This window comes from Sus scrofa, chromosome 13 (assembly GCF_054392235.1).
Source record: "Sus scrofa isolate SSC_HxYL_T2T_F1_AM1 chromosome 13, Sscrofa_HxYL_maternal_Yorkshire_Landrace_v2.0, whole genome shotgun sequence".
Lineage (NCBI taxonomy): Eukaryota > Metazoa > Chordata > Mammalia > Artiodactyla > Suidae > Sus > Sus scrofa.
The window spans coordinates 198234878-198262053 of record NC_139395.1 but is presented as its reverse complement, the minus strand read 5'-3'; the positions used below and the strand labels follow the sequence as shown (position 1 = coordinate 198262053).

General features: G+C 36.3%; 2 protein-coding genes across 27 annotated transcripts in view; one reads left to right on the top strand and one right to left on the bottom strand.

Annotated features, from left to right (window-relative positions):
- Window positions 1–3079, top strand: part of TMPRSS15 (transmembrane serine protease 15) — a 172326-nt gene extending 169247 nt beyond the window's left edge. For 2 of the 3 annotated variants that reach the window (XM_021068532.2, XM_084987059.1), the window contains one exon: window positions 2335–3079. In XM_021068532.2, coding sequence (XP_020924191.2) covers window positions 2335–2490 — 156 coding nt within the window. In that variant the 3' untranslated portion in view covers window positions 2491–3079. 3 annotated transcript variants of the gene reach the window in all.
- Window positions 3080–6153: 3074 nt separating this feature from the next.
- CHODL (chondrolectin) overlaps window positions 6154–27176 on the bottom strand; it is a 414807-nt gene continuing 393784 nt past the window's right edge. For 13 of the 24 annotated variants that reach the window (XM_084991742.1, XM_084991743.1, XM_084991749.1 and 10 more), the window contains 5 exons: window positions 17243–17552; window positions 16935–17092; window positions 12696–12782; window positions 10764–10866; window positions 6154–7569 (listed from right to left, as the gene is read on the bottom strand). In XM_084991742.1, coding sequence (XP_084847868.1) covers window positions 7485–7569; window positions 10764–10866; window positions 12696–12782; window positions 16935–17092; window positions 17243–17508 — 699 coding nt within the window. In that variant the 5' untranslated portion in view covers window positions 17509–17552 and the 3' untranslated portion in view covers window positions 6154–7484. Of the gene's footprint in view, window positions 7570–8799; window positions 8904–10763; window positions 10867–12695; window positions 13241–13687; window positions 17093–17242; window positions 18005–18810; window positions 20046–27176 lie in introns of those variants that run through there. The other 11 variants (XM_084991754.1, XM_084991755.1, XM_084991758.1 and 8 more) reach the window with 5 other exon arrangements.

Below are 27176 nucleotides of genomic sequence, written 5' to 3'. Positions count from 1 at the left end.
CAGATCCCTGAAATCTTATATTTGGCTCTAATTTCTAGAGAGTCTTAAGTATGTTATTCATTAGCAAGTAAGAAAGCTCCCACACAAGGCAATATCTTGTATAATATAATGTTATCATGATTGAGTAATCAGTAGTCTAGAGAGTTACATGATTTTTTCTTTGGTCAACTTTAATATTGTGTTAAACAGGACTAACTGATAAAAAATGAGTACATTATTTAAAATTGCCATATGTTATTATTGATACATCATTTGCATAAGTTCTTTGAGGCACTATTTTTTCCCCTATAGTGAGGGTGAATTTACCTCATCAGTCACACGTTCTTGAATTACCTTCTGCCTTCCCAAAGGCTTGTGCTTGCTAGGCAGTTATTTGGGTTTTAAGGCAACACAAGTGGCTGTAGAAAGTCCTCTCACTATAAATATACTACGTGGATGACACCGACAAACAAATCCATTTTGCTAACTATTCCAAGCCTTATTCTATATATACCACTGTTTTTCCAACCATGGCCTCCAGTCCAGCAGATCAGCATCACCTGAATACTTGTTAGAGATGCAAGTTCCTGGCCCTGCCAGAAAGCCACTGAATCAGAAACTCTTAGAGCCGGCAGCCCAGCAGTGTGTGTGTGAGAGTAAGCCTGCAGGTGATTCAGAGCAGCCTAAGGTTTAAGACCCACTACTCTAAACAAAAATGTTTTCCAACCCTTCCAATCAGATACTCATAAAAAGTAGGCAGTGATTTCTTTTTTCCTTTACAAATATAGCATCCAAGTGGAAACATACATTTTATGTTAATATTTTACGTTCTGGACATTCACTCATGTTTTTGAAGTACTTAACACATCTCTGAGATAATGGAAGAAATATGCTCATTGAACAAATCAGAAAATGAAGGCAAAGAGAAGTGACAGGATAGAACTGCAATGGTGTAGTTACGTGATGGGAAGGGACGGACCAGATGTAGGTCTCTCCACCAGACAGACCACCCAGCTGTTTGGCCGCAAGCCACTGGGAGATTCTTTGAATAACTGCGATGAGCCAGTGTATGCTGGGTAATTCAGAATCCTCGTCCATGTAATTAGTGTCTGAATTCTATTGTCTGTTAAAGAATTATTTTAGAAGATATGAAGAAAACCAAAAGACTCCCTTTAAAAATACCCAAACATTGGAGGGTTATTTTTTACTAATTTCTAAGTCACATATAACTTTAAACCAGTATTTATTCTTACCTTGGATTGAAACTGTTTCATAAAGATTTCTGAACCCATGTTATGGACTAAGGGCATGGGATGCAGAAATAAAAAATCACAGTGTCTGCCTTCAAACAGCTTGAACATATTCGAATATCTAGGAAAGAAGGGACCTATGGTTTCCACTGCAATTTATGCTCCTCTGTACCCAGGAGAGAAAGGGTGATTTTCCAGACCATATTTTTTTTCCCTTAAATAGAGGTCCCGAAGATAATAATCAAGCAAAAAAATCACTTATGATAATTTTAAACTAAAGCTTGGGTGAAAGTCTATTGCACCAGTAATTTCAACCCAAGTACACAAGGTTTTAAGTTCGTTCATATATATAAAAAGATTAAAAATTTTCACCATGTGGAAAAACATTTGTCAATTCTCTCTCATTAAATAATACTATACATTTGCATTACACAGAAATAATCATGGGTAAATAAAATTATGTAATTAGGAATCTAATATTTTTTAAAAATTAAAAGCATTTCATCAGTTAAAATCTAATGAAAACACATGTGCCTGTCACTAGAAACTATATCAGAAATATGCCTGTTTCACTTGAAATTTTTTTTTCAAGTCTTGTGCTATGGAAAAAAAAAAAATAATGCTCCCCAAGAGAACTAAAATTAACTTTATCTGTGAGTTTTTAGTTATTCTAAAGCACATAATGTGGAATAATTGCCTTTTCCACAAAGCCCTGCATAATACTTAGGCCATATCTCCTTTGATAATAAATATTTTGGTTGGAGATCTGATGTTGCTGTCACTGTGGCATAAGTCAGCAGCTGCAGCTCCAATTCAACCCCTAACCTGGGAATTTCCCATATGCCATGGGTGTGGCCCTAAAAAAAAAGCAAAAAATGAAAACAAAAAACATATAAATTCTTTTTAGTCATCTTTATCACTCTGTGTCCTTACTAAGCAATGCAGGGTTCTCATGTTTGATGTAGAGTGATGGGGAGAATATATACAAATGACTTGCAACTTAATATTTTTGATCTTCCGTTTTAATTTATTTGCTAAAACAATTACATATATTTATATCAACTGGCCACCCATCTACAATTTTCTTTTGCACTCTGCTCTTTAGGGGGATTCAGGAGGGCCACTAATGTGCCTTGAAAACAACAGATGGCTCCTGGCTGGTGTGACATCATTTGGATACCAGTGTGCACTGCCTAATCGCCCAGGGGTGTACGCCCGGGTCCCGAGGTTCACAGAGTGGATACAGAGTTTTCTCCATTAGAGTTTCCTAAAGAAATGATGAAAATCAGGCAGTTTTCCCATTCCACTTTTAAGAAGCATGGAAATTGAGAGATTTGAAAAAAAGTGTCTCTAAAAGCCTTTACTCTTACCTATGCCACTGAAATGCTGGGAGAAAAAAATATATCATACAAAGTAACTTGTAATTTTGATTTATTGTCAATGGCTGTTCTTTCAGAGACATCATTATTTCCTTTGTTTCTAATCATTTTTATCATCTCTTAAAGGAATGTTATTTTAAAGCATATACTATTAAAGTTTAAGCAAAACTAGGAAAAGAGGTGAAATAAACTGTTTTGCATAAATTATGTTACTGTTTGAAATAAACTACTGTAAATAATTCCAGCTTAGATCCCTATTGTCAGAATCTCAATTGTCTTCCTACTTTTCTATCCAAATGCATTTCCATCCATCTTGAGCCCATCCTTAATATCTTCCCCATTTACAAAACATGTTTATTGTTAGCTCAGGTCACAGACCTGGACTAAATTGATTTCACACTCCTCTCAAGCCACAAGCAAACACAAATCAATATATCACCCTTGTATCAAAATAAAAGCTACATTAACTAATACTGTAATTTTTTATTGGATCATTTTTTTTTTACCTGGATTATTCATACTGTTTCTTTCAAGCTAGTATTTTTTAGGTTTCCAGAAAGTAATCAGACATATCAAAGAAATACAACTATTACAAATGTGTGTGTGTGTTTTTTCTGGATAGATGTGTTATAGCGGAAATTTCTAACATTGCAAAACTTATTTAGACACAGATGAATTGCCCATTAGAAGGCCGAAAATGTGGAATAAATGAATTTGCTTCACTGCTTTAATCTCTTGGCTCATTTCCAAAGTAAGTGCAAATTTGAGTTTAGCTTACTACTCAACCAACATCTGCTGATTTACTGGGCAAGATAAAATTTATAGAAATTAATGCAAACGTATACATACCCATACATTCTTACAAAGGTCTATATGATCCAAAGTAATAGAAGCAGGGGTAAGATTTAAAGCAGTTTGAAAGAAGGGGATCAGTTTAAATCGGCCTTATGGAAGAAAGGAGGCTTGGGCTGCCCTGAGAGGGGTGGTTGTTACTGATGTCATGAAGAGGCATCGGGACCCACCGTGTAGGTGGGAGTGATCCTGACAGTTCGGGGAGAAGGGAGAGTAGGTGATCATGAGTTGTCCCACCAAAATGCTCGCTCTGGGGACTGACCAGAGAAAGGGAAGACAGTACCATATACAGATGACTGAGAGCCACAGATTCCTAGTATTTATTCTTAGGACAGACAGGACACCATCAAACTCCTAGAAGAAAACATAGGCAAAACACTCTCTGACATCAACATCATGAATATTTTCTCAGGTCAGACTCCCAAAGCAATAGAAATAAGAGCAAAAATAAACCCATGGGACCTAATCAAACTGAAAAGCTTTTGCACAGCAAAGGAAACCCAAAAGAAAATAAAAAGACAACATACAGAATGGGAGAAAATAGTTTCAAATGATGCAACCTACAAGGGCTTAATCTCTAGAATACATAAACAACTTATACAACCCAACAGCAAAAAAGCCAATCAATCAATGGAAAAATGGGCAAAAGACCTGAATAGACTGTTCTCCAAGGAAGATATAAAGAGGGCCAGCAAACACATGAAAAAATGCTCAACATCACTGATCATAAGAGAAATGCAAATCAAAACTACCATGAGATACCACCTCACACCAGTCAGAATGGCCATCATTAATAAGTCCACAAATAAGTGCTGGAGGGGTTGTGGAGAAAAGGGAACCCTCCTGTACCGTTGGTGGGAATGTAAACTGGTACAGTCACTATGGAGAACAGTTTGGAGATACCTTAGAAATCTATACATAGAACTTCCATATGACCCCACAATCCCGCTCTTGGGCATCTATCCGGACAAAGCTCTACTTAAAAGAGACACATGCACCCGCATGTTCATTGCAGTGCTATTCACAATAGCCAGGACATGGAAACAACCCAAATGTCCATCAACAGATGATTGGATTAGGAAGATGTGGTATATATACACAATGGAATACTACTCAGCCATAAAAAGAATGACATAATGCCATTTGTAGCAACATGGATGGAACTAGAGAATCTCATCCTGAGTGAAATGAGCCAGAAAGACAAATACCATATGATATCACTTATAATTGGAATCTAATATCTAGCACAAATGAGCATCTCCTCAGAAAAGAAAATCATGGACTTGGAGAAGAGACTTGTGGATGCCTGATGGGAGAGGGAGGGAGTGGGAGGGATCGGGAGGTTGGGCTTATCAGACACAACTTAGAATAGATTTACAAGGAGATCCTGCTGAGTAGCATTGAGAACTATGTCTAGATACTCATATTGCAACAGAACAAAGGGAGGGGGAAAAATGTATACATTTAAGGATAACTTGATCCCCTTGCTGTACAGTGGGAAAATTAAAAAAAAAAAAAAGGATTCTAAAATTAAAAAAAAAAGAAAGAAAGAAATTGGGAATCCCTAAATACGCTATTCTTTTTAAGACCATACCAATGACTTGTTCCTCATAGGAAAGATGGAGCAGCAGTAGGCATGTTTTTTTATTTTGTTTCCTGAATATCATTCCACAATTCTTCTGCATTTCAAAACACTTACTGGAATTATGTTCTGAGGAGTTCCCGTTGTGGCTCAGCAGTAACAAACCCAACTAGTATCCAAGAGGACGTAGGTTCAATCCCTGGCCTTGCTAAGTGGGTTAAGGATCCGGCATTGCTGTGAGCTGTGGTGTAGGTCACAGACACAACTCAGATCCTGTGTGGCTGTGGCTGTGGCTGTGGCTGTGGCTGTGGTGCAGGCTGGCAGCTTCAGCTTCAATTTGACCCCTAGGCCTGGGAACTTCCATATGCCATGGGTGTGGCCCTAAAAAGCAGGAAAAAAAAATTATGTTCTGAAAATACAAATATAACAGATATACCATATAGTCCCTTTTATTTTCCAAAGGTCAGCTTATGAAACCCTTAGCACAGTTTCTACTATCTTCTAATAAGAGAGGCGTTCACTGTCCCACCCCTGGTTATGTATGGGGGGGCGGGGTTAGTAATTGATACTGGAAGAGAAATCCAGGCCTGGATCAAGATAAAAGGCAAAATCAAGGCCCTTCCCCATTGCTTTGCCCTCCCGACCCACAGCTGTTGTAGCCATGGATGGCACAGACAATGGGGAAAGCCTAGTCTCCCTCCATGGAGTCCTGACTAAAGGGGGAGATGCATGGCAGGAGCTGGGAGGGAAGAGGTGGATCCCAGCAGCTGGTCCCCTTTTCCATCCCGCAAGCTGGGTAGCCAAGAAAAGAAAGCCGGGTGCTGTGGGCAGATCTAAGCTTAGAACGCAGCTGCCCATTTTCTTAGTCTCTGAGCAGCTGAAAGGAACCGATGCCCACTAATTTCTATTCTGCCTCTTAATTTTGCCAACCAAGCAGACTTGTGAATTGCCTTAATGAAAGCACTCTATTATCAAACTGAAACGAGGTCTAAAACATTCTCTAACCGTAACTTCCATTCTTCCCACACTTCCACAGCAACTTGTTCCCATGCATTGTTGCCAACACATCTGTATTTGGTTCACTTAAAAGAGATTTAGACAACACCAATGATCATTCTTCAGAAACAGGAAATTTTTATTTGGTTAAAAGGAGAACAGAGGCATTTGAAGACCAGACTCAGTTACAACTCTCTCTTGAGAAGAAGGAGCCACAAGCATTGTAGAAACTAGAAGATAGGACAGATGTGCCTCCATTTCCTCTCCTAGCCAAACCCTGGACAACGAACATATGATCACTGATGCCCTCCAACCCATCTTCACATGAATTCAGTTTCTTTCCTTGCTGAAAAGTCAGTATGCTGTGCTTAACTCCATGCCAGTAGTGACCACTCAACTAGTCCCAACTGTAAAACCCTCCTATATGCTGATAGAGGCTCAACAGAGCTAGGAAAGACCTGAGGCAAACTTTGCAGATATCTGCCTTCAGGACCAGTCCCAGACTCCAAACGATCATCTTTGTTTTGTGGGCAAGGGAGGGACCAAATCAATTCCAGAACCCTCGGCTACTTGTGGTCATATAGGCAACACGTAAAGACATCTGATTTATATTGTGTATGCCACTGGTTTTGTTCTAGATTGAGTATATTATTGTTTATACAGCTATTAACAAAGTCATTACAAAATCTGTTAAATTTTAAATTCAAAATAATTGTAAGGCACATGTCTTGCACAACTGAAATTAGACAATTCTTGCCTCCAAGTAAAATATTTGAGTAGATTTATACCACGGTTAATGAAGTAACTTCTGATTTCTGAAGAGACTTCCTAAACATAGTCTGACCCAAAGGAAAGAAACAAAAACAGGATGAGCCATTTCTAGAAGAGAAACTTTTTTCTGTGGCGACGTATTTATGTGTGTGTGAATTCAGTTGACAGTGATAAATTTCTTTAATCAAAACAGCATGTCTTGAAAAATGAAACACCATAAAAATAAATACTAGAACAGTCCATTTTTATCAAACACTTATGTAAAGGAAAATATTTTTGCACACTGTAAACTTCAATGGCATTTACATTATCTTAACTAGATTACATCTTATGAAAGGTGAAAGAGACAAAAATAACTGCTCCCAATGCACATACTTCCCTGGTGTGTTGATAGCAATTTTATCTGCATGGTCCATCCCATTTACTTGAAGTTTGGGTGCATCCTTTAGCAAAATAAGCATGTCTCACTCCATTATTAGCACAGCATATTTTATAAATGAAATAACAAACATATAAAAATTATTTTAATATTTGCCTCAAGGGGGAGCTTACAGTTCAACTTGCAGATCCTTTGAGATTTCAAGCCATTCCAAGCTAAGGTTCTGATGCCATTCCGTATTCAGGTCCAGAATTACAAAACTCTATTTTCTGTTCTGGAGCCAAGTCAATGAAGTTTTATACTTCCATGCCACTTTCTTTTCTGGTGCTTTTTGAAATCCACAGTGTGGACTGATTTGGGCTAGTTTTTGTTCTTCCTTTACTGAAAAACAGAAGAAGTAGTAAGTAAAATGTCTGAGACTTCTTATCAAAACAGGTAGGTCTTGGTCCAACAGGGTATTGGTCAGACCTATTATGAAAGAGTCTTTTCTTCTCTCACCAGCATATCTTTTCAACCCTACAAAAAAATGCTAGATTATTCCAGTATGTGAAGATGGTAGGCAGTTCATTCATTTGAAATAGTGAAAAAACAGTTTTTTCTCTGACCTTCATAGTTTGGAATGCAGACACACACACACAGGCCTGATACAGTATTGAAATTTTAATTGTAATCACCAATAGATCTTCATTTTCTTTGATCAGGTGATTTTTATAATTTTGCTTTTTCAATGATGTATTTAATGCCAAATCATCAACATAGTGCTTTTGTCCTAAGTTTTCCCCTCCTCCCATTAGTTTTTCTGTCCTATAGTTAAGTTACTTAATCCCTGAGAGTTAAATTTTGCTTCAGTCTCTGAAACCAATGCAGTTCATCAAAGCAGACTCAGGCCTGATAATTTAGGAGTTCCTCTAAATCTCAGATCACACTTCACCCTGGCCTATACCTTGGGCTGTGACATCTTCTAATTCTCTCCATGAAATGGCTACTTTCAGGCTCCTGCAAAAGTGACTTTTCCTGAGTTTACTGCACTCATCCTCTTCCAGATCCTTATCAAGATCTAGATTCTCTCTGGTCTAGTTTCCTGGGAATGAGCCCTTACCTGGATCACCTGTCCCCATTTACTATGTTCTGTTCTTCCTTTCTCCTGCAGAATCCCCTCCAACAGCATCTGCCCCCACCCCCCAGGCATCCCATCCCATTCACTATCCATCTATCAAACAGGGAAGAATTCCTTCCAAGAAAGGAAAGAAGGCATCCTAAACAAGCCTAAGCAGTACAGTTTTATAATATTACTTAATTGACTTCAATTTAACTGTGAATTTATAACTAATAAATTATTATATTTAAATAATTTTTTGGAGATTTGCATCCAAGTAAGTAAGATGAGTGTATCTCTTATCTCTGAAGTCATCTAACATGAGTGGAAAAGAAGCCAAGGAGAGTTTAGGAAAAACATGAAATTTTCTACATGGTTAAAACGAAGAGGGTGGTTAAGTTATTAATGTGGCTTTTGTGTGGCATTAGTACTTATTTAAGAGTTAACCACAAGTTAAGGAAACAAGACTTCTTATTTTGAACATGACATGGAATGATAGAAACCATTATGTGTACCAGATTGGAATTTAAACTTTCTGCAAGGCACTCAGGTGATAATGGAGTTGAGTCTTTGATGAAGTTTCTCCTTGCTTTCCTGGAAGAAAGGAAAAGGGGAGGATCTAAGAGAGAATAAAGTAAGAACTAACAGTTAATTCTGGCTTTCGGGAAGGGCTCTATGTTGGTTTATTTTCTCCCTCGGAGAATTTCACACCAGCAACAATTTTACAGGTCCTCAAAATATAAAAACCTGGGAGACTTGAGAAAGAGCATAATCTCTACAATAACACACTATTTAGAAGGAAAACAAACTTTGGATAAAACTCAGCTACTGGCACTTTAGTGATTTTAATTTAACTTATTTATTTATTTTCAGGCTGCACCTGTGGCATATAGAAGTTCCCAGGCTAGGCGACATATAGGAGCTGTAGCTGCTGGCCAAGCCACAGCACAAACCAGATCCGAGCCACATTTGTGACCTACACCAGAGTTCAAGGCAACACCAGATCCTTAACTCACTGAGTAAGGCCAGGGATCGAACCCACATCCTCATGGATACTAGTCAGGTTAGTTTCTGCTGAGCCACAATAGGAACTCTAGTAATTTTAATTATAGAAATGAGAAGGTCTACATAATTTTTTTCAAATCATTTTTTTCACACTGATTTCTTATTTACAGCTTTTCCTCAACAGTTTGGCTGGGTTATGGAGGGATGTAGAGCAAATCTCCCCCCCACCCCCGACTTCATTGTTTTTCATAATGACAAATTATCTCTCCATCTATAGCCTTAGGAATTAAGAGCAGAAATTAGATATTTACAATTGTCTTTATTCTGCATAAAATATTGAAAAGTACTTTTAAATGAAAGCCAAGAGGACACAATGTATAGTATTAATTTGCCAGACTTTATTATTCAGTATGTCTCATTTAAACACCCAGTAAATCACAAGTCTGATTATTTAAATGTATATGAACCATTTAGAGTATATATCTGTTTAATTTTTTGGGGAGGGGTTAAAAAAATAAACTATCAGAATATAGTTGACCTAGAATTCTGAGGCTTTTTACTTAGTGGATTCTTAGTGGATTTCAGGAAAAGAAGAAGAGGAAGTAAAGTTAAAAGAGAAAAATAACTTACTTGCAAACCCTTCCCTTATGGAAGCATTCCTTGATTGGTTTTTGTTTAAAACATTCTGATAAAGATGCCTAGTTTATTCTAGCAAGTATTCATTAATTTAAATCCACCATCTTTTCCTTTTGATACATATTTTTATTTCATATATTAATATTTTGGTTCTACTGGCAAAATTGACGCATATGAAAAAATCTCACCTCTAACTCAAGGGTATGAGGAAACAGATATAAAAGAATACCCTGAAGAATCCTGTTGTTAAGATATATGATTTTATCTCAAGGTGCCTGCTAAAACATAACCCATTTTTACCACTGTACTATATGTCCTATACTTATAAGATCCTTTGGAAATAAAGCAGAAGTCTGTTACTTGAAATTTTGGAAAGGTACTACAAAGTGCATCTACAAAAATCAAGACTTGCGTACAACCTGAGGTTGAGATTGAAAGGTTTAGCATTAATGCTTATACTTAATATACAAGAGAGAGTATAGTGTAGTTGCATATGTTTTTTGTAAGCTTATAAACACTCTCATTTCAGAACCACCACACACTAAGCTATGAGACCCAAGGCTTACTCTGTACCTGTTTAAGCCACCATCTTCTCCACTAAAAAACAGAAACAGAAGGATACCTACTTCCTCTGGCTTATGAGGATTAAATGAGAGAATTCATAATCTTATAATCGAGGTATATTATCTTAGATTGTATATACTGAATTTGAACTGACAGACATGAAAATCAGAACTTTAAGGCAAATTAAAAATATAATTTTATACTAAATTTTTAAAGAGTTCTGAAAACCTGTTCAGAGCTTTTCAAGTTCTCTCTGCATATATGAATTATTTACCTTTTATGCAACATCTGGAAACAGCAGGTTCCAAAGGCAACCAGTATCAATAAGAGCAGGGGGATCGTTGGTATAATGACATAGATTAGATTGGGAATTATTCCTATAAAAGTAAAACAGTCTTAATGTAAAGAGACAGGTGAGGCAGGATTCTAACATTAAATTTGTATAAAAACTTTCTTCAAAGTTAAGCCAAAATGATTTATTATCAGTAAACATATCCCAAGCATCTTCCAAAAATACTGAATAATTTATTCGTGTTTGGTTAGAAATTAAAAACAAAATCACAATGCATGGCTACCATGCTCCAATTAAGTGTCCATATTTCTAAAACTATTATTAAATTTACAATTCAGACAGGGATTAGTTTTCATAACATATTAATAATCCTGGCTATCTCCCTTCATTAATCCTTCTCAGTTATTACTTAGAAAAACAAGCACTGGTTATTAAAGAATAGTCATGATTAAAATAATTGTTGATTTATTGAATATGTGATTATCTCAATTTATAAGCTCAGTGCCATGATAATATGAATGACTCTCTGGGATTAAACCAAAATATGTAAATATTAAATGATGATAGAGTCATAACCTAGAGAGAGAAGATCCCAGAAGCATAAACATTTAAATTCTAAAATGAATCATTTTTTAATCCTGTTTCATATTTGATAATATTAAGTATTATTGGTAAAATAAAAAACTGTCACACTAAAGTCCCACACAACCTCAAATGACTTTATGAAACAATTTTCAATGACATAAGAGGGAAAATATTCCTAATGTAATTATTTACTGATTTAATTATATTTACATGTTCTGAATGACTTTAAAATCAGACACATGAAAATTAAAAGTATGTAGGTGTAATATCATGCCCATAAAAGAAAAGTAAATTGGAAGACCATACACTGAGCTTGCAAATTGAAAGCCATCGTCATAATTAATCTAAATAATTCTGATCAAAGGGGACAGGACTTAGATCAAACTGTTCATTTTACTGCACATCACTTTGTTAACAGAAGAAGAAAAATGAACCTAGGTACAGTGATGGGGTATTTTGCAGATAATCTGCTTTGTTTTCTTTCATTCTTTAGGCTCCCAATAGGTGATGTCAAGCATCATAAGGATTTAGGAAATTTCTTTTCCTTTTCAAAAGACCTTCACGATCCTTTATATATAAGAGTAGAGAAAAAAGAAAATATATCCTACTTTTTCATGGATTTTTGGATCACCAGTGGAAAGAATTTGAGCCTTTGGGTCTTTGGCTGAATCAACGCAAAGTAACTAGTAGAAATAAATATATCTGTCCAATTGGCACAGGGCCGTGATAAAACAAGCCCCTAACGAAACTCAGAGCAGTTTTTGACTAACATAAATTTGCACTGGGGTTACATTTTGCATCTTTTGCAGACAATAGGGTGCTGGAGGCACTGAGTTGAAAGCTCATTGTATGGCTACTATCACCAACCCTCTGTTGAGTGATGTCACTTTGGTATCTTGAAATTAGCCAGGGTGGGAGTATTCAGAGCAAACGTAAAATCTACAAATTAGGCTTTTTTAAACCCACCCTACCCTAGTCAATCCCTTAACATTTGCCAGTACCCCACTACAGGCCACTGAATGCACCAATTTACATCATTACACATATATATTGGGGAAGTTCTTTGTGGAATCATGTTTTCACATTGAATCTTAGTTTGGTACTATATATGTGCACTTCGGCGAAAACAGAAAGAAAACAACATAGGTTTTTCTATTCAAAAACTAGCTTAGCCTCATTTGTTCTGACCTAGTCCTAAAGTAAATTTTCATAGGCCTATCTTTAGTGCACTATTTCACCAAGCAACGAGAAAAGTTGGGGCCAATGTAAAGTTTTAAAAGCACATTTTCTGCTCTTGTTAGGTGAGTTAAAGACACGTGAACCAATTACCTGCTTCAGTAACAACCACATTTTGATGAGTGTCTCCGGGTTGATTTGTAAAATAAGTCTTTTCTACGGGAGCTGTTGGATAAATCTCTGTAAATAATAAAGACCATTATCATATGTAATGATAAACAAATGCAAATGTAAAAGCAAAAGTTTATTAGAAAACAATATAAACATATTTTTGATTATGAACATTTCACAGCTAATTCTATATCGAATTTAAATTCATATGAAATTATCTAACTATAAGGCCAACATTTAGTTATCTTTGATAACATTTAGTTATCTTTCAAAGACTCCACTTGGTGAGTCTTTGAACTTTGGATCCAGTGGGTGAATCCCTGTGACCCCCAACCTGCATTTAGAATCCAGAATATCTGTGTTGACTATCACCTACCACAGGCAATGACGACAAAGGAGGTACAAAAGCAGGCAAAGATAAGCAAGAATCGGTGAGCATTAGAATGTGAGACACTGGACATCCCTTCGTGGCTCGGTGGTTAACGAACCCAGTTAGGATCTTTGAGGTTGCGGGTTCAATCCCTGGCCTTGCTCAGTGGGTTAAGGATCTGGTGTTGCCTTGAACTGTGGTATAGGTCACAGATGTGGCTCCAATCACACAATGTTGTGGCTGTGGTGTAGGCCAGCAGCTACATCTCCGATTGGACCCCTAGCCTGGGAACATCCACATGCAGCAGGTGTGGCCCTAAAAAGCAAAAGAAAAAAAAATAATGTGAAACACTAACTGCAATTCAAAAACCAGCATAATTTCTTTCTGATTATTGGTGTTTTATTCATTTATTTATTTTGTTTTTTCAGGGCCGCACCTGTGGCATATGGAAGTTCCCAGGCTAGAAGTCAGACCAGAGCTATGGGTGCCAGCTTCCACCAAGGTCAAAGCAACACAGGATCCGAGCCACGTCTGTGAGCTATACCACAGCTCAGAGCAACACCAGATTCCCAACCCACTCAGCAAGGCCAGGGATCGAATCAGCGTCCTTATGGATACTGGTCAGAATTGTTTCCACTGTGCCACAACAGGAACTCCCTCAGTGTATAATTTAGATTTCTTCTCACAGTAATAAAAAGCAGATGACTGTATATGACTGCACTCAGAACTGATGATTCATGTAAAAATGTTCTTAAGCATATTTCTGTCCCATACAAATGCCATCCTCAGATCTGTTTTCCAATAGTGTCTACTTCTTCAAAAAATAATCATAAATTAAGGCTTGGGATTTATTTCTTTGCCTGATTGTATGAAGCAAGATTTCCTTAGTTGTCATATACTTGAAAAATGTTGAAATCTCTTACCATGATCTAGTACTGCTCTTTCGCCCAATTTTCTTTTTCTAGGACACTATTTGTTAATAGTACAGTGAAAATAAATAGAATTACTATGAAAATACCCTTTAAATTTGTTCTCATTCATTCCAAAAATAGAATTCTATTTTTGTCAATTTAGAGAAAAGAAAAAACACATGCAGCATCTTACATTAGTTTCAAAACATTAAGCCATTTTGTAAGGTGATGTTTACTATTCTAATTGAGCTACACAGTCTCTATTCATTGGAAGCTTAATTATCCATCAGCCCATGATAATATTTATTATTCTTATATGCATATTTTACCCTGACCCTTTTCTTCTCCTAGACTTTAGACACAGACCTACCCTATACTCATTTTTCTACAGAATTTAGGTCTTCCATGCCTCCAAGCACTCAACTGGTATTTGTTGAACAAATAATACAGATATTACATAAATGATGAACTGAGAACTGGTTATCTTTAAAATATTTTAACAAACTTTAAATTAATGCAATTGTTGATGAAGTAATAAAATTTTAGAAACACTCTCCTACATATTATTTTTAATGCCTAAGAACAAAAGTGATTTTATTGTGATTTTAATAAATATAAACATTAGGTTGAGAAATATCCCCTTAAAAATGTCTTTGGATAATATTGATAGACCCAAAGAACAGATACTCAACTTACAAGACAGTAAAGAAAAACATGGTGGAGAAGAGAGTGAGAAAATCTGGAAGTGATTTATTCAGTTTCTGTAGAGCTAGGTTAATTTTTTACCACTTTGGATAGCATTTGTCATGCTGTTAGATGGTATGCAGGAGGAGGAGACGAAGTTCAAATCACATGGAACTTTTGATATAAATGAAGAATAAAGTTCAAAATAACTAGTGTTATAATCCCCTAACCTCCAAAAATCTAACTACTCACGACCAAAGCAGCACTGACTATACAAGCAAAGAATTTAATCAAATCAATATTCTTCATAAATAAGACACTAAGATCAAGAAGGTGAACTACATAGAAAATCAATAAAAATGAAAATATTTAAAGTAAAATGAAGTACAAAAATTCTGAGTACATTACATAGAAAATCAATAAAAATGAAAATATTTAAAGTAAAACGAAGTACAAAAATTCTGAGTACATTAATAAGACTAATTGTAGAAGTATACATGTGTTTCAAAAACAATAAATGCACAAGAGAATCTAGTTCAAAAACTATAGGTATCTGAAGATTTAAGTAGAATATAGAAGATAAAGGAAAAAATAATGTTATGCCTAAAATGCTCTTCCATCTGAGTTCCCTTGTGGTACAGTGGCTTATAGATCCAGCAGTGTCAATGCAGTGGCTTGGGTCATTGCCATGGCACAGGTTTGGTCGCTGGCCTAGGAACTTCCACATGCCACAGGTGTGGCTGAAAAAAGAAAAGAAAAATAAATAAAATGCTCTTCCAGGAGTAACATAAACCTGTATTACTTAATACAAACTAAATAATGAAGATTCTGGGGGTGACAGTGCCATGAATAATGTGGTATGATAGAAAATAAATTGATGTATGAAGGGTCACTTAAAGCTCCAAATAAGACAATATTGTTTTAAGAATACCCTATAATATACTCATATTATAGGGTATAATATAATATACCCTATAATATAATTTAATAGGTTCAAGCACATAATGTCACAAAGTTAAAATACCAGAGAATTTCAACTTTATATTTTTCTAAGGAAAAAAATCAAGACAAAAGAACCTAAACGCATAAAAGATTTAGCTTTGCAAAGGCTTGTAGAAGGGTACTGATGGAATTAGCAACCAAGGGGTTTAAAGAATAAACTCACCAGGGATAAAGAAAGTAGGCTAATATACTCAAGAGCAGGATAAATATAAGAGAAGGGTAAATCTAATCCAAATAATCCCTTGTGCTTTACAGTCTTATGAGAAAAAGGATCATGTAATTTCAAGAGAATAATGGAAATAGCAGTACTTGATTATAACTGCCTTCCATGAAGACACGGTATGAAGTCAAGCAGACAGCCCTTGGAAGAGTTCAAATGAAGTTTCCAAACACTGAGGCAAAGGAAAACAGCAAAAAAACAAAGCAAAAAAATCCAGAACAAAAAACGCTTAAAGCCTAAGTATCTAATTTGACCTTAGATGATTAAAAAGATGAGTTTGCATGGTTCTGAATAATCTCTCTTTTGGTCAAATGTCAATGCAGTTGAGCTGTCCTATTCAGTGTTGTTCAAATTTACTATTTCAACAGGAAAGCCCACTAGCCATAGCTCGAGTCAATGCAATCTTCCCATGTGCTGCAAATGGTAAGAAGTTGAAGACTTCAACCAAAAGCAAACTAAGGAGGCATATTCCAAAGAATGAGGGCTACAGAAAGAACATGGCACATGTCCCTATTTTTTTGCTTCATGGTAAAGTCTGACTTTCACTGAGAAGCATAAGCCAAGTAACACGCCATGAAATGATAAGCTCACGTCCCAGGAGAATGTTCCCTTAAATTCACCAGGAAATCATCTGAAGAACTATTGATCAGATGTGTAAATCCATAGGTGTTTTGGTGACTTGTATCTACCTCACACACACTATACTAAATGTTTAAATATGTTTTAAAAGATACTTATTCTTCATAAAATCTGTTTACACAATCACTATTTGGCCTTGACATTAGAAATCATTCTCTTCTCTCAAAGGCACCTCTTCCAAAAGTTTCTAGTTACTCCCTTCTATTTAACTCACTGGATGGTTTGCTCTATAGCCTGGTGTGCTTCAGTGCTCTCTGTGTCATTGAGCTGCAAAGCAATTCCATGTTTCACAGCAGAAAAACAAAAAGAGCCCCAAGTAGTGAAGGTTTAAGAGAAAACTTAAGATAAACAAACATGCACAAAACTTGCTTGTACAGACTTACACTGCTCCCCACCTGGTTCATACTTGCAGATGTAATTGTGCTTCATATTGCATCTGTCATCATTCCACTGGTAAAGGTAGGGACCTCCAAGGCCGGGGTTGGCTGTTGGCTGATGATACATCACAACACACTTTTCACTTCCGCAGGAAGGCTCATCAGTATACCAGTTTCTGCAAATACAGAGTGGCAGGAACATGTCTCAGTGACTTCTCCTGTTCCGTTCTGACATCCTCTACAGGTAACAGAAAGCTCCTTTTTGTCCTCTGCCCTCTAAGTCCAGTCCCTCAGAGAACACCAGGCTTCTCAGGATCCCTACTCACCGGTACTGGGAACTGCTTCCATCAGACCACTGGTAGAGATCTGGGCAGGCACCAGACGTGTGCCCCTCTCCATTTCTCCAGAGCCCGATCCAGAAATCCCCATCGGAAATCCCTGTTCCTGGCTTTGACAGGTTTTGCAGCATGCTTTCTATCAACTTCTGTTCTGCTTCATTCTCAAGGCTGAGAAGGGCACCATCCTCGCTCTCACAAGCCTGGCGTGCTTCCTGGAAGCTCACGCGGCTGGACAGCTCATGGAAGTAGGCCATCTTGTAGCAGGGATGCTTGACATCAGCAAAACATACCTTCTGGCCTGAAAAAACGGTGCCCATGTATTGATTATCTGAGCTATATTCATGATACTACTTACTACAAATTAAAGTGAAAGAACTAGTCAAAACAGTCTGCCAGAATGCTTCTCCCACCAAACCATCACGTTAAGTTTCTATTTTCTAGTTATTACTTTCAATTTGTAATACAAGCAAACTGATACCCTATAAGTGTGTAATATAAACTTTTAAACATAACACTTCAAAGAAAATTTTGTAAAGATATGATTCCTCTAGCTTAGATTTTATAAACTGATACCCATAGCAAGTGAAAGTAGCTAAAGAAATGGCAGATATACGGAGTAAAAGAAGCAAAAAGACCAAAATTATAAAAGAATAATAATCCATAAAGGAATTTAATTATTAAAATAAGTAAAAAAAAACCTAATTATTTTTTATTTATATATCTGGCCACACCCACAACATGTGGACGTTCCTGGGCCAGGGATCGAACGCAAGCTTCAGCAATTACAACACTGGATCCTTAACTGCTAGGCCACTAGGGAACTCCATTATCTTTTTAAAATCTTTACTTTTTAATTTTACTGGGGTATAGTTCATCTACAATGTTGTATTAGCTTTAGATTCACAGCAAAGTACACCAATTAGACATATACATATATCTTATTTTTTCCCATATAGGTTAATACAGAACATTGACTAGACTTCCCCATACAATACAACATGTCCCTGTTTCTTATCTACCCTATATACAGTGGTGTGCATGTGCCAACCCCATCAAAAACAATTTTATAGAAGGTATCATGAAGGGAATGAATTTAAGTAATTTTAAATAAAGTGGCAAATTCAAGGTGTAAATATTTTATTGTATATATCTGAAAGCAAATACATTAGAATTGAAAATTTATGGACATCAGAATGAAAGTAATGCTAATAATAAACAATTTATTACTAGAATATTGTAGTAGAAGTAACAAGTTAACCTTCTCAAGTACTCTAGAATACTCAGAATTTGGAGGGGAACCTTAAAATGAAATTTTTATTTTCACTTGCAGTTTAAAAGGTTTTTTATACGTTATAGCATTCAGTTTAACCATCTATCCTGATCTCTATTAATGATTTTAAAGTCACTATATATATAGAAAATAAATTTGAGTCAATATATTGGATAGGGGAGTTCTCTGATGGCCTAGTGGGTTAAGGCACCTTTGTTTTCACCACTGTGGCTCAGGTTGCCACTGTGACTCAGGTTTGATCCCTGGCCCAGGAACTTTCAAATGCTGTAGGTATGGCAAAAATGGGGGGCGGGGTAAGAGGGTGAACCTGAAATAAGTGTTGCAACTCTCATTTAAAAATAAATATCTATTAGTACCATAAAGGAAGCTTAAGATAATTTTTGAGACCTCTTAATGGAATATCACCTTTTATCAGGCTTTGTTGCTGTGACATTACTATACTTCTGCTCTGACCACATCCATGAAGACAAATATATAGGCAGCAAAAGTTTTATATAAAATATCTCTCAAAATTGAACTTTGCATACCTCTACAGAATGAGTATTCGTAATTACTTAGTGACTAAACACAAAAACGAATGATCAAAAAACTGGGTCACAGTAAAGCCATGAACACAAGGATATTACAGTGTACAGGATTCAGCTAACTCTACCAGCAATGGAATTCCCATCATTTTATCATTTACAACACCTCTTTTTACCACCAAATGTGTATGGCAAGATTATAGACACAATCTTCAGAACAGTCATGCTGTGTGTTTTGTTTTTCATTAGCTTCTTTGGTTCACCTCTTGCCTCTACTGTCAACTTTAAAAACTGCCATGGATCCTTTTCTGTCACTATTCCTTATCCCCAACCTGCTGTCTGTAGCCTCCACTACCCTTTTAATCTGACTTCAGCCGGAGGTTTGGCCTTTGAAAAATAGACTATCAGGTATTTTACATAAAATTAAGGCAAATTTCTTTATGCCATGATATTAAGGCATAGCTTTACTGCTTGAGATTCTTATTCTTGTTGGGATTGAAGACTTTTTTCACCATGTCTTTAATTGTGTAGCTAATCAAGAAACTTTGTCAGTAGCAGAGGGCTAGAGGTATAACAGAATAAACACTGGCTAAAAAATTAAGCATCCAAGCTTTATACTCTTATAATTACAGTATATCACACTGAGCCAGCATGGGTATCACATCCATTCTCCCCCAGAATCGGCAATTAATGACCTATGATGACACTCAGAGCCACGAGGGAGCAGAAATCAGCAGAAGGACATTAACCTCACAACAGTGTTTGAGTGACAGTCATTCAATAACTTGACACAAGCTGAGAACAGCCAACTAATAACCTAGCACTTCCTGCAATGCAAGCAAGATGGCCAGTTGTCCTCTGTGTCTCATTAACTGTGATCTGGACCCAGGAGCAACACACTGAATAATAAGAACAAATTAACAGATTGCCCCAACTAATTGTTAATGAAAAATAACGTGTGTGTATGAATGACCACGGGATACTGGAATTAAAGGGCCATCAAGAGGACAAATCAGTCTGAAATGAATATTCCTGGAGAGATGATCATGGGAGTCCCAGTGGTTGACCCCAATACTATTACTATTTTTTAAAAATTTCTCCTAATTTATTAGGGTTTGTGATGACTTCATTATTTAAAATGATTGCTCCTGGCAATACTCTAGCAAGGCCATTAAGCCTAGTGATTTTTATGCCTGTATTTTTTAAAGCAAGCTTTGTTTCCATTTTCATTTTTTCCACCTCTTACATATTTCTAAGTCGCAAAATATATCTGAACTGCATTCCTTTGAATTTTCAATTTGTTCAATTTTCATTCCAAGAACTTAGCCTTCAATTTGATTCCAGCGCTTTTGAAATATTAAACTTGTCCAATGAAACTGTTTTACAAGACAACAGAAAGAAGCCAAATTTAAAAAAAAAAAAAAAACAGATTAGCCAGAAATGTTAATGAGTAAAAATTATTTATGTCATGAAGCCAGCACAAGCTCAGAGAATGCCTAGGTGTGATTTATATGCTAAAAGTCTCTGTTCATTATCATTGACATACTAAAAAAATAAATGCAGCACAGATTTATTATCTACAGTGGGGCTACAAGAATGATGATGAAAATTAACTTATTTATAAAATTAAAACAGCACTTCTAATTAAATGCATAAGAGAGCTTTAAGTCTCTTGTGGAAATTTCCTAAAACCACTGTTAGGTATTTGGAATGTCAATCTGTAGATAAATGTCAGTCTGTAGAGAAATAATAAAAATAATAATTAAAGAAAAATCTACACACAGGATTATATTGAAAATAATTAAGAACTAATACTACACGAGCCTTGGACAACAGCCAGCCCTGGCACTCTCTTTGACAGATATTTCCTCTTTGGTTGTGGATGATGGAAGGGTCCAGGGGTCCTGGATGAGGGGTGGAGACTATGGGGGCTGCACAGCAAGGGGACTCTCAGAGGATCAGGACAGTGGCCAGTTAGCAGCTATGGACATTAACTCCAAAGTGTATTTTCTGACTATCAGCTGTGTCCACACATTTTAAACTGAAAAATCACTAGAGGTTCAGATCTAGTGAGGCCGTTTTAAGGAAATTATAACCACACTGCAGTTTTTTTATGGTATCTATATATCAAATCAGTTAAAGCTGACTCTGTGAATTTCCTTACATTCAATTCTATTTTACTATTGATTTCCACCTTATTGTGCAACTATGGTCCAAGGTGCAGCAAAAGCAGCAGAAGCAGCAGCTACTGAGCTGCTCACCACCACTGCAGCTGATCACATTAGGCAGTCAGAGTAGTGGAACTCCCAACAGCTGGGAAACAAATGTTGCCCTAATTGCCAGAAAAGTTCCATTATTACGGATCTTCTGGAAGCAACTTTCCCACTTCTGTAAAGACTAATCTTCTTAGGGAACCATTAGCATTATCTCCCTTCTCATTCTATGAGATCACACAGAGAATTTCCCTTTCTCTTACTTTTAAAGATTATATTCAGATAAAAGCTTCCATTGACTACTTTGAACAGTAGGAATCTAGTCTTCCATCCACTGCATCTATCTCCATCTAGTATGACTAGTCTTCTATCTCCTATTCTACTGCCCATAAAATATTCAGATAACCATATAGCAGTTTTTATTGTTCTAAGGCTACTTTGATACTGTCTAACAATGATTTACTAAGCATTTCCTAGCGTCTGCAGTGAGAAACTTCTCTTGATTGTCGGCTTATTTAAAGAGAGAAAGACCTTCCAACTAGGATTCTACACCTTCTGGTTTCATACATACATACACACCCTTACACACAACCACATATATACACATGCACTTTTATGTAGAGATAATTCTCAGTATTGTCTACTAAAATAAACATTCCTATCATCTTCACAGCTAAAATTCTGCTACTCTTTCCATGAATAGACAATTCTTTTTTCTGACATGCAAATTCCTTTAGAGCTAAATATTAGCAGAGTTTTACATGTTTTAGCAATAATATAAAAGTGGGGCCAAACTTGTGTAAAGAAACTTTCATGAGTTTACTTTTTTCTTTCTGAATAGAAAGGATCTACACTTTGGTTTTGTTTTGCTTATGTTTATTACCTTTTTTGAGAGAGGAATCCTCATCTAGTTATTTTTCTTATACTTTAAACTATAATCACAAATTATCAACATTACATTAGTATTGACTTTATACCACAGTTTTTATTAAAAACATGGAAGGCATATTATGAACCCCTATTTTCAGTTATGATCTACCCCTATTGCTCAACTATGCAAAGAAAAAAATCAAGTTGTACAAAATAGGACCCACATGATAAATCTTCAAACCAAATTGACTGAACTTTGGACATTTTACTAGAATCCCACAAAATCATTTGTTTTTCATAATTTTTTCTGATTCCACTCAAAAGCAAAGTAATCAGTATGCTGAAACTACACCATACAAATGTGACATGACTTCCAACAAAAATGCAAAAACTTTTGAACTAAGAAAGGGAATGCTATTGATCACAGGTGTTCTGCTTTCAGTGTTCAATATAGCACCAAATTTTTAAGGCCTTTTCATTATAAAAATGTTTTATTATAATAAACTATATTTTTGCAATGAAGATTTTTATCATGTAACTAATCACATAGTGCACTATTAAGATCATGCTGGAATTCGTTTTCCTTTCTTGAACAACCCAAACTATAGTCTTGGGTCATTGTTTGGATGATGGTGGCATCTGCAAGCCCTGCCCCTCCTCCTGAGAGACATAGCACAAGCTTTCTGAGAAGGGGGTGAAATTTCCTTTTATTTTTTTAAATCCAGTATTTAAAATCAAGATCTAAATAATAAATTTTAAACCAAGTAACTAGACAAGTTAAGAATTCAAGCAGTCATTCAATCAATGACGGCTAGCTTGGAATTCCAGTGTTATATTTGAACTGTGGGTACACTGGGGACCATGTTTAAAATTTCCTGGTCTCAGTTTCCTTACCCCAAAACTGAGAGTGTTAAGGAGTCTTAAAGACATAATGATAACAACAATACGGCCTGATGTTTATCAATAGTTAATAGTGTAGGAATTCACTGCTAGCACAACCCATGCCTTTGGGTAAATTAGGAAAGATGATCTCTCCTGGCAATACAGGCCTCCCAGCCTGAAAAAGTTGCATTCCCTCTAGATGGTGTCAGTCAGCTCCAGACACCACTGGGAATACTGGGCCGAGTGCCCCCTCATAGCTTGTGTCTATGACACAACCTGCATGACTGTGTTTGAACCCCTCTAACCCCACAACAACCCTATGATAAAGGTACTTTCATCCCATGTTAAACAATGAGGCAAGGGATGCATGGATAAGGTAAATAATTTGCCAAATTCACACGGTTCATAAGTGGCAAAAGGTTTAGAACCACGCAGTCTGGCTCCATTCTTCACACGTGTCCCCAGCATTTCAATGCTGCCTCCGTGTAGGTCTCAAATATAATATTTGTCTAAGGTGAAAGAATTCATGAATAAAGGGACTGATGGATAGGGACATTATTAATATGACCTATGCGATCATTTTTAGCATTGATTCGTATGCTTACTGGATGGCTAACATAGGCGAGGGGTTGTACGTTGAGAGTTTCTTTCTAAACATAATGTAGATTTTCTTTTACTGAACATTTAAACATAAGATAAATATGGAAACATCTCTCATTTTCAGACTCTGTATGTACATAATGATATTTTATCTAGACCTTTTATTTTCCAAATAAAACAAAGTCCAAACTGAACTTTTTCCCAAGTTCAAGGAGTACAACTTTAGTCAAGTTGTCAGATTGTGTAATGTCATCAGCAATATGTTAAAACAGTGAAAGAAACAGTCTTGCCTGGTATTGGTGTGCATCCATCCACCTGTGTGCAAAGTACCTAATACAGAAGACTAAGACTTAGAAAGAGTAAAACTGTTAGTCAGACCATCAGTGACTTTTCCACTTTGGAGAGCTTTATATAATACTGTTCCCCCTGTAATGCTAATGTATCAGATACTGCCATATTCAAGAAAAAGAGGTATAAAAACAAAACCATAAAGTGATGAAAAACAGCAGTTAAGGATTAATGGCTATGATGAATGTGTAGTATATTAAATGACTGGTAATAAGATTAATTTGTTCCTTTCTTGCCCAAGAGATACTTAAAGTAATTGAATGTTTGAAAACTGCACTGTCATCACTTTATGCTTTTGATGATGTCATGGAATGGTACCACAGGCTGGAATAGCTCAGCAGGTTTTTATTTTTTATTTTTTTTTAATTTTGTATCTCCCTTGGTATTATATTAATCTATAGGCTACCGGTCACAACCCATGATTTTGCAGTATGCCTTTGCATAATCAAAAGAGGAGTCTCTAAATAAAATGTTTGACAATTTCAATAAGTTCAAATAAATATGTATTAAAGTATTCTGCAAAAAAAATACGGCAGTACCATAAAATATATTTAATGAACTCTGTAGCATAAACAGGTTGATGGATCACTGCAGTGTGCACTAAAAAGAGAAAGTAAAAGCACACACACATTACTGCAAAACACTTCAAATGCTTAAAAATATCCACATGCTCTTCAAACATACCTTCCCATCTTAGGGACTGGAATTTAGAACTCTTCTTTTTCCTACATATCCATATCCTCCAAAGTAAAATCCTCTTACCTTTGTCATAACGAAGGTGTCATTACCCACTAGTCACTTCACAAATTTAAATGACTGCAGGCCCCAGGGATATCCTCCACACATCTGTGTGCAGCAACAAACCAGCACAAGTCTAAGACTTTAAAAGCAGCCCCCAGGTTAGAATCATTAACTTACTAAATACTCTTGGATCATTTTCCTTATGGATATATATTTTCATTGCATACTCATGAATCAAAATAAGCATAGGCAATAAATTATTAAAATACTTTTATCGATAGATGCTATTAAATATTATAAGGCAGATTATGATGATGTCTGAAATGTTATTCTCATTAAAACATTTTCGCTTAATTTACCAATAATACCTCGACTTTTAAAAGGGTGGTATATTTTAGAGTATTAGAAAGTGTCTTAATGAATATGGTAAGGTACTAAAATGAGAATTTCTGTAAGGATTTATTTTGTGAGTTTCTGTCTTTTTTTCTAAGGTCAGTGATTATTGTGGTTTACTATGAAGAAATTATAAATGGGTGTACTGATATCTGATAATTAGAAAAATGTATTCCACATATTATAAGGAGGTTCCTAATAATGGCTCCAAAGAGCTTATTTCAACTGACAGCTGAGTAGAATTTTGGCAAATGGTCCCTAATGGCATCAAAAGTTGATGCACTGCAAAACACTTCAAATGCTTAAAAATATCCACATTTATCCACAATTTTATCCTAACCCTTGCCCTAATCAACCCTAATTTCAAAATATCAGGCTTTAGACTGCTCTTGTATTCATGCCATTAGGACTGAAATACAGATTTGTAAAAATGAGTCTTCAAACGATAAAAATCACAAATCAATTTATAATGGTTAGATTTCATTCTTTATAATGCAAATTTGTATGGCCAAAGACAATTAAATTATTTACAAGAAAAACGTAACTGAGTAACTGTTTTAATATCAAGTAAATATCATCATTTATGTTAAATCAAATAGATCATGTTCATTTAATTAGAAATTTTCCAGATGTCACCTGCAAGATGCCTATAAATACTTAATAGGAAAACACAGCAAAAGGTTTGCAACAACTTACGCAATGATAGAACAAAAGACAAAATTTTCATCAACAATTTTGCAAGTTCTGTTTTATTTTGTATTTTTTTCCTCTCTTGCAAAATTTAAGGCATAAGACAATATACCAAATGGATACATTTAAGTCAGTGAAATGTTTCTACTGTATAAAAAACACCTTATGCTCTGCTGTTCATTCATTTGCAAGAATAATTTGGATAGACACAAGGCAGTCAGAGATGTAATTCACACATTCAGATGGGTTTGGATGAAGAACTTCTTTTTGGAAGCTAAAACTGAGGAAAAGGGAGTTAATTCTATGGCTTTTGTAACCTCCTTATTTGATACTGTAAAGTTTTCATTTTGTAAATGAATAATAGCCTGAAAAAAATCTAAGCAGCATGCATTTCCAAGTGACATTTCACAATGTAATTAATTTGAGCGTCTCCCTGGGGCCAAAAAGTTAGTGGAAAGGGATTGATAACCAGACATTGAAGGATTTTTATTTAGAAGATGTAGAACAGCACATATTGCTGAGGGGAAAATCAGTAACAATTAAGCTTAATATGCCAGCTTCTAAAGGTCTGGCTTCACCACTGATTAAGCTGCTGTCATCTGTCATCTACCTCTACCTTTAGTGACACCTGTTACACAGATGACCAGAATGTGAAAAGGAATTTGTGCTTTTTACATTAAAAAAAAAATCCTACACTTAAAGCACACGTGCACATACGTTCAACAAGTATTTATTGCAACACTAATTAGCATCACAAGACATTTCCATAAGGGTAGCTGTGGTCAATTTTCCTGTAAGGCACTATTCATTCATCCTAGACGTTTAAGAATGTTCCCCCCCCCCCAGGAGACCCTCCCAATAAGGGAGGGTGAATGCCATATAAATTGTTCAATAATAGGAGAGAGAAAATCGAAGAAAAGAAAAAGTCAAAGCAAAGGCTGGGGAAGCTTGCCAATTCTGCTCCATTTCCCTCGCACTGACTTGTCCGACCTAACTGGACACCTATTGTGTGCACAGACCTGCAATGATTACCATATACACCTCTGCCCAACTTCATCTTCTGAGAAGTCCCCAACTTGGAACGAGGTGTGTAAAGGAAAGTCCCCTGGTCTTTGTCAGCCCTCCTGAGAACAAAGGCTGTGTGCCCGGTGTCAGTGAGCCGCCCACAGGGAATAGGAATGCCCTCAGAAATCATTCCGGTGAACCCCCTGCGGGCGGGGACCCAAGTGGAGCCAGGCCAGCAGGGGGTGGCTTTTCTGCAGTGGTTCTTCTGTCTCAGGGCTCCCTCCACCTCCGTGGTACCACACCCCTTCTGCAGGCACCAGCCCTGCCCTGTGGCCAACTCTTACAAAGAAAGTGGAAATTAGTCC